The sequence below is a fragment of the Budorcas taxicolor genome, chromosome 3, assembly GCF_023091745.1.
Source record: "Budorcas taxicolor isolate Tak-1 chromosome 3, Takin1.1, whole genome shotgun sequence".
Taxonomy (NCBI): domain Eukaryota; kingdom Metazoa; phylum Chordata; class Mammalia; order Artiodactyla; family Bovidae; genus Budorcas; species Budorcas taxicolor.
The window spans coordinates 44,644,556-44,653,300 of record NC_068912.1 but is presented as its reverse complement, the minus strand read 5'-3'; the positions used below and the strand labels follow the sequence as shown (position 1 = coordinate 44,653,300).

The window sequence follows — 8,745 nt, the reverse complement described above, 5'->3', positions numbered from 1 at the left end:
TTTAAGTCCAAATATGAAATACTTCCTTTATTTCTAGTTAATTGTTAGTTGTACATTTATTGCAATCTTCCAAGAATTTTTAATATTTCATCTAATTTATCAATAATCCTTCACAGATTCACCTGGGGCTTCCCAGGTGCATGCCTCAGTGGTAAAGGCTACACCTCTCAATGTAGGAGCCGCAGGAGACGTGGGTTCGATCCCTGGATAAGGAAGATCCTCTGGAGTAGGAAATGGCAACTCATCCCAGTATTCTTGCCAGGATAATCCCATGGACTGCAGTTCATGGGGTCGCGAAGAGTCAGACATGACTGAGCATGCATCCTATGCGACCCCTCCATAGATTCATACCATCTAAACCCCCAATTAGCATCTATTAGTAACTTCGTCTAAGATATTGATCAAAATCTGGATGTGGACAGGGCTGAGGAGAAGCCATTAGTAACCCTCTGTTACTAAATGAGAAGTCATTTAACCAGTTACATACGTGCATGAATGCATCATCGCTTAAGAAATATTAACCTATCTAGCTCACAGAAGTCTCAAGAAAAGTTATTATAACCTGGCTTTTCTGTTCATTGCTATGTCCCATGAGGCCTTGACCTGCTACTCAAAGTGCTACCTCGTCAGGCTCCCTTAAATCCAGCCTGATCCTCAGGGCCTCGCTGATCAGGAAAGCACACTGGTGTTTCCCTGAGGCCAGAACTTTACACACTGAGGTTTAACAATATTTATTGAGTCCTGAGTATATGCCAGTTGTTACACTACACAGATTTTCATACAAAAGAAGCATGGAAGAAATGGAATATGTATTATGAAAAATGTATACATTCTGAAGTAAAACTCTTGCCCATGAGTGGGACCACTGTATAACATTCCTTATCTTAAAGCTATGGCAGATTACAGCACAGTCCATGTACAGACTCAACTTTTAAGCCTGAGAGGCTCAAAGAAATGTTTTCTATGCGATACGCATTTTTAAAAGTTGCTCTCTTCAGTGATTAAGTTCTTGCTAAATACCACATTCGACTCTGAGCTTATTTTAGTAAATAAAAAATGTGAAAGAACTCTCAAGAATAATTATTCATTTGCTCTAGATAACAATCACACTTTAGAATTTAAATTATGAATCACCTGTACAGATGTTACCTTTTCCAAAGGACTTTCTACTCGAGGAATGCTTATCATTGGCATCTGTGCCAGGTTATCCGTGTGTGTATGTTCATTTTCTGGTTGTCTTCCTTTGAAATTATTTACCACACATACAACCTACAATTTCAGGAAAAAATACAATTAAAACAAAGCCATGCTCCCTATAAACATGATCTTTGTGAGCAGCCTGATTAATCACAGTAATAAAGTACTGGCATGACTTAAACACTACATGTCTATAACTTTACATTCAAATTTATCTTGTAATCCAGTGCAAGTGTGTTCAAGAGCATTCATCAATTAATATGTAGCTCAGTTAATAATGACATTGCTATTATTCCAAAATTTTCATTAAATTAGTTTATAGTCAATGCTCAAACTGATCCAAAAATAACACCATAACCTTATAAAAATTCATAGGAAGCTAACCTTTCCTTAATGTGGCTAACCTACAACTTAATTTAAATGTTAATTATATCCCATTGCTTCAAGATCTTTACATTCATAATAAACCTACTACGATTGGCACTTTCTAATTTAGTAGCACCATTAACCCTAGTTTATTGTCTATTATTGCATCCCATATATATCTGGCATTTCAACAACAGCTTACTGTGGCTACCACTAAAATAGAAGACCTTTTACACAAAGGAAACTGACCCTTGTTTCAATTGATTATATCCCATACTAAACCAGAAGTTCTCATATTCTACTGTGCATGAAAATAAAGTTCTGGCACTTAAAATAAAGACATTCCTAAGCCCTCTCCTAAAAATTCTGATTTCATAAATGAAGGATAAGGTTTAGGAGTTGCCACTTTTAAAAGGCATTTCTGAAGCTTCTGATGTAGGTGGATCAAATTTCAAGAATTAGTGATTTAAATAATACAGGAAAATTAATCGCTTATATTGCTTATATTGAACTAGTAGGTAAGATATTCTTGAGCCTTCTTTTTCTGGGTTTTATATTCTATTATCAAACTGAAATACAGAATTTACTTGTAGCTAGTTTATAACTTAACAGTCATTTAATAAATAAATGCTTAATATACAATCACAAGTTTACATTGTATATTTTCCACAAATCACAGTGGAAAGTGTAGGGCTCATTATTGAATATTTTTGGAGGTCAAAAATTACATCTTGATTGTTCTCCAGCTTTTAAATTAAATTTTAAAATCTACAAAATAACACACACTATTAGATTTTATCTTGGAAAAAATTTCCTTGCAAACTGATATATACTTATTATCCTTTCAATTCTTTGTATAATTACAGATCAGAAGCACAGATCAAAGCCTAATAACTTAATACTCAATTTCATCACTATCATCCAGATCTTTAGAGCAAAGTCATGGCAAAGGTTTGGAAATGGGTACCTGATAAACATTCTATCAAATGATGAGCCTGCAAAGGACTAATAGATAGTAACTGACCTAAAGTAGAGGTCAGCAAATTTTGTCTGTAATGAGCAGATAGAACATATTTTTGGCTTTGTGGGTGTATAATCTCTGCAGCAAGTATTCAGCTCTTCCATTTTGGTGTGGAAGCAGCAATCAAGCAATATAATCAAGAATTTGAGCTAACAACAATATAACAAACAACAGTTTCATACCCATTTCATGAAATATATACACACACACACACACACACACACACACACATACACACACATTTTCTTTGCATTAATATTATGCATGCTAAGTCACTTCAGTTATGTCCAACTCTCTGTGACCCTATGGACTGTAGCCTACTAGGCTCGTCTGTCCATGGGATTCTCCAGGGAAGACTACTTGAGTGGGCTGTCATGCCCTCCTCCAGGGGATCTTTCCAATCCAGGGATCAAACCCTCATGTCTTATGCCTCCTAAATTAGCAAGTGGGTTCTTTACCACTATGGCCACCTGGTAAGCACCATTAATATTATATAAATTTATGGAAAATCAGCAGGTGAAAAAAAACTGCTACAAATTCTTCTGAATTAAAATTTGCTGAAATAACTATATACACAGACAAATGGAAGTCATTAGGTGAAGAACAGATTTAATAGTGGCTATTGAAATTAGTATAATTGCTTTTTATACTAATTTCGGTTCAGAAAACTCTGAAAGTTATTACCAGTTATCTTGTTGCCTTAATTGAGGGTCAGGACAACACCACTGAAGCAGCTAAGAATTCACATGTGAAATATTTAAATGCCTAACACATAGCAGATATTCATTAAAGCATCTATTAGCATAATGATTACTCTTCATTACTGTTATTATTTAAATTATTAGGAAGGAAATTATCAAATCTTCCTGAGAATCATATTCAAATATTTAGTAAGTCTTGTCTGGTAACATTTGCAAATATGAAATTGACTTCCTATTAGAAAAATGCTCATAGGAAATAACAATAGACATGGTTTTTGATGCTGAGGCTGAATGTTCTGTTCTTGGACAGTGCTCTGGGTCTCAGTTTTCTCAATTTGAAAGTGAAGAGGTTGTGACAGATTAGCAAAGTCAGCTTCATTTCTTTGGCTGGCAAAGATATGAAAAATTCAACAAATGTTCAAAATAAAACCCAAGATGTGCCCATCTTCTGATCCTACTCCAACCTTGATCTTTTTCTGGATTCTCTCAGGGAAAGGAAATTCCCCCTCATCCCCAAACGCAGTTGCATGTGGCTGAAAGCTTGAACACTTCCTGTACTCAACCACTCAATTTGTTCAATTCTTCTTCCTAAAGATTTTGAATTCTTATATCTGCCTTGTTCTATCCCTAACACCAACTCCAAAGACTAAGCAATCATCATTACTTGCCTGAATTCCTGCAAGGCTTTCTCAAGACTAAATCCAATCTTGACTCCCTCCAATCCCTCTCTACAAAGAGGTGAGAATGGTCTTTCCAAAATGCAAATTTTATCATGTCAACCTCCTTAAAACTACTTTGTGGCTTGGCTTCTCATTCCTCTCAAAATGCAAACTCAGGCCCACCTTTCAGCCTTCTTTCTCTATTTTCCAAACACTTTCTGTTTCCTTTCACTTCCTTTTGTTTGGAATACTCATGTCCACTGTCTTTGGGCATATCTCATTCATCTGTGATATCTCATCTCTGCATCACCACCTTATTAGTCTTCCTTGATCCCAGGCTGTTTTTATTTGCTGGCAAGGACCTGTGATTTTTTTCACTGAAATACCTATCTCTATATGAAATTATATATCTGCAAGCATAGCATTTTGGTTCATGTGATTCTCTTCCAAGGTTATCAGCTCTATGGAAGCAGACATGCTTCTTTTTTGGATCACTATTCTATTCTCAGTGCCAGGTGAATGAACAGATTAATAAATGATCATGAATCCAGGATAAAAATTCTCAAATTTTCTGATGTTCCCATATAATTGAAAGCGACTTTCTTTAGAAACATTCTATTTTTACATTAGTGGTTTCCATGAGTACAACTCTACCCTCTCTTCCAAAAAATAACACTAGTAATAAGTCACCATTACATATAGATTTTTGTTTTCTTTTTCCAGTAGTGATAATAAATTAATCTGATCCATTTGTGATCAGTTTGCCTCTTCCTTGTGGCAAATAAAACATCTCTGCTGTATGGGGTTATGTGCATGGGCTTTGGGGTCAAACAGGCCTGAAGCTTAATCCTGGGCTCTTCCATTTACTAATTCTGTGAGCCTAAGCAAGTTATTTAATATAACTACATCTGTCTGCTTTATCTGCAAAACTAAGACAATAATAATTATGTCTCACAGTGCATGAGAATTAATTGAGTTAATACAGTAAAGAATACTCAAATAACTCTTTATTATTACTGTTAGGAATATGCACGATAACCTGACAAGCTCTTGCTTTGGTCAGTAAAGTTGAATTATCCTGCCTGATACTGTAATATCCATCTTTCTTGCAAGTACTTTGAGGCATTCATTTTTATAAAATAATATGAATCAATCTACAATAATAAAATCATCAAAGGTGAAGAGTATGGTATCCATAGCCTTCTCTGTACCATGCAATTGACTGACTTGACTACATACGTGATTTCACTTGACCCTCAAAAGAGCTCTGGGAAGTAAATAAAACAGTTCATTATTCATTCATCAAACATCTCCTGAGAACTTCCTATATACCACTGGGAATATACAGTGATGAAAACAAACACCATCTCTGTAAGTGGTTTACATTCTAGAGAGTTTGACAGCAGAAAACAAAACCCAAAATATTATATGTGGTATACTAAAAGTTGAATCGTGCAGTGGAGAAAAGTGAATAGGAAATGAGGAAAGGAGTCTGGGAGAGAGGTCATCACTTTAAATACAGGTCAGGGGAGGCTGTACTTTAGGAATAATGAGGAGCTACGTTGGGATGGTCAATATCACACATTGAGGAAAACTGGCAAAAAAAAAAAAAAAAGTGGCAACAACAGGATTCAATGTAGGTTTTTCTGACTCCCACACCTGTTTTGTTCTCTAAAATATACACAGGAGCATTCCAGCAGAGGCCATGTGCAGGCTGGACAGAGTGTGTGAGAGACGAAGAAAACTGACTGGATTCCAAGTGTGGGATTTCCACTGTAAAAAAAAAAAGGGAAACATAAACTTGACCAGGAAGAGTGCAGCCAGACTCTGGAGGATCCCAGAAGCCCAATGGAAGTGTCTGGTTTAATCTAGCACAAAAGAAGCTTGGTTTTCTGTTTGTTTTATTAGTAATGAATTATATTATCACGTGTATGAAGCAGCATGCAAGGCATTTGGAGGAGAGTCTAAAGTGAGGAGGTAGCTAGGAACCGACAGATATAGAAGAGGTAAGCAATTAGATCTCTACAATCAAGAAGTGATGGTCAGAACAGCAAAGAAGTAAGATACGGGAGAAAGATTCTGTAGTGGAAACAAGCTTCAACTAGATGAATCACCGAGTGTGGGGAGAGTGAGTCAAAGGCATATGCTAGACTTTGGACGTGGGTGACAGGGAACATGAGTGCCTTGAACCGACACACAGTGGCTTGGAGTAGGTTAGTGGTAATTTTATCTTGGAATCATCTTAGTGATCTGCACACACTGCAGAATAATTGAAAACACTCCAAGATACTGCAAGCCAGAGCTATAGTCACTGCTTGAAATAAATATTCTACTTAGTTGCCCAAATGAGAAACTCGAGAATCATCAGATTGTTGTCCACTTCATCCTCATCAATTCCATTGTTTCATCAATTTCCAAACCATCCCACCCCCAGCCAGCCTCCCCTCCCTCTGTGCAATCAGAGGCCCATCCACCACTTCCCTGAATCTGCATTCTTGTCTCTATCCTCACCTGGAGCTTTATTTTCCAAAAACATATTTTTAAAGCACAAATCTTATCACAGAGTAAAAGCGTCTGAAAGGAAACAATCTCTCATTTATAAAATTATTTCAGTCATCCATGTGGCCATGAACTAAACATAAACACCATTTTGTTTACACATTATCAGTCTGTGTAACAATCCTTCAAGCAGATTGTAACCTTATTTAAATCCTTATTGCCAAATTCAGACTTAAATTGAAGAAAGTAGGGAAAACCACTAGACCATTCAGGTAAGACCTAAATCAAATCCTTTATGACTATACAGTGAAGTGAGAAATAGATTTAAGGGACTAGATCTTATAGACAGAGTGCCTGATGAACTATGGACTGAGGTTCATGACATTGTACAGGAGACAGGGATCAAGACCATCCCCTTGGAAAAGAAATGCAAAAAAGCAAAATGGCTGTCTGAGGAGGCCCTAAAAATAGCTGTCAAAAGAGAGAAGGGGAAAACAAAGGAGAAAAGGAAAGATATAAGCATCTGAATGCAGAATTCCAAAGAATAGCAAGAAGAAATAAGAAAACCTTCCTCAGAGATCAATGTAAAGAAATAGAGAAAAACAACAGAATAGGAAAGACTAGAGATCCCTTCAAGAAAATTAAAGATACCAAGGGAACATTTCATGCAAAGATGAGCTCGATAAAGGACAGAAATGGTACGGACCTAACAGAAGCAGAAGGTATTAAGAATAGGTGGCAAGAATACACAGAAGAAGTGTACAAAAAAGATCGTCACGACCCAGATAATCACGATGGTGTGATCACTCACCTAGAGCCAGTCATCCTGGAATGTGAAGTCATGTGGGCCTTGGAAAGCATCACTACAAACAAAGCTAGTGGAGGTGATGGAATTCAAGTTGAGCTATTTCAAATCCTGAAAGATGATGCTGTGAAAGTGCTGCACTTAATATGCCAGCAAATTTGGAAAACTCCGCAGGGGCCATGGGACTGGAAAACGTGTTTTCATTCCAATCCCAAAGAAAGGCAATGCCAAAGAATGTTCAAACTACTGCACAATTGCACTCATCTCACATGTTAGTAAAGGAATGCTCAAAATTCTCCAAACCAGGCTTCAGCAATACGTGAACCGTGAACTTCCAGATGTTCAAGCTGGTTTTAGAAAAGGCAGAGGAACCAGAGATCAAATTGCCAACATCCGCTGGATCATCGAAAAAGCAAGAGAGTTCCAGAAAAATATCTATTTCTGCTTTATTGACTATGCCAAAGCCTTTGACTGTGTGGATCACAATAAACTGTGGAAAATTCTGAAAGAGATGGGAATACCAGACCACCTGACCTGCCTCTTGAGAAACCTATATGCAGGTCAGGAAGCAACAGTTAGACCTGGACATGGAACAACAGACTGGTTCCAAAGAGGAAAAGGAGTATGTCAATGCTGTATATTGTCACCCTGCTTATTTAACTTCTATGCAGAGTACATCATGAGAAACGCTGGGCTGGAAGAAGCACAAGCTGGAATCAAGATTGCCGGGAGAAATATCAATCACCTCAGATATGCAGATGATACCACCTTTATGGCAGAAAGTGAAGAGGAACTAAAAAGCCTCTTGATGAAAGTGAAAGAGAAGAGTGAAAAAGTTGGCTTAAAGCACAACATTCAGAAAACGAAGATCATGGCATCCGGTCCCATCACTTCATGGGAAATAGATGGGGAAACAGTGGAAACAGTGTCAGACTTTATTTTTTTGGGCTCCAAAATGACTACAGATGGTGACTGCAAGCCATGAAATTAAAAGACACTTAGTCCTTGGAAGAAAAGTTATGACCAACCTAGATAGCATATTCAGAAGCAGAGACATTACTTTGCCAACAAAGGTTCATCTAGTCACGGCTATGGTTTTTCCAGTGGTCATGTATGAATGTGAGAGTTGGACCATGAAGAAAGCTGAGCGCTGAAGAAATGATACTTTTGAACTGTGGTGTTAGAGAAGACTCTTGAGAGTCCCTTGGACTGCAAGGAGATCCAACCAGTCCATCTTAAAGGAGATTGGTCCTGGCTGTTCTTTGGAAGGACTGATGCTGAAGCTGAAACTCCAATACTTTGGCCAACTCATGCGAAGAGTTGACTTATTGGAAAAAACCCTGATGCTGGGAGGGATTGGGGGCAGGAGGAGAAGGGGACGACAGAGACTGAGATGGCTGGATGGCATCATCTACTCAATGGACATGAGTTTGGGTGGACTCTGGGAGTTGGTGATGGACAGGGAGGCCTGGTGTGCTGTGATTCATGGGGTTGCAA

The 8,745-nt window shown here is 37.7% G+C and overlaps 1 protein-coding gene across 1 annotated transcript in view; it reads right to left on the bottom strand.

Moving 5' to 3' along the window:
* Positions 1 to 1,104: 1,104 nt before the first annotated feature.
* The window catches only part of PLPPR5 (phospholipid phosphatase related 5), a 102,732-nt gene continuing 95,091 nt past the window's right edge, over positions 1,105 to 8,745 (bottom strand). The window contains exon 5 of the mRNA XM_052638041.1: positions 1,105 to 1,269. Within this exon, the coding sequence (XP_052494001.1) occupies positions 1,105 to 1,269 (165 nt within the window). The remainder of the gene's footprint in view (positions 1,270 to 8,745) is intronic.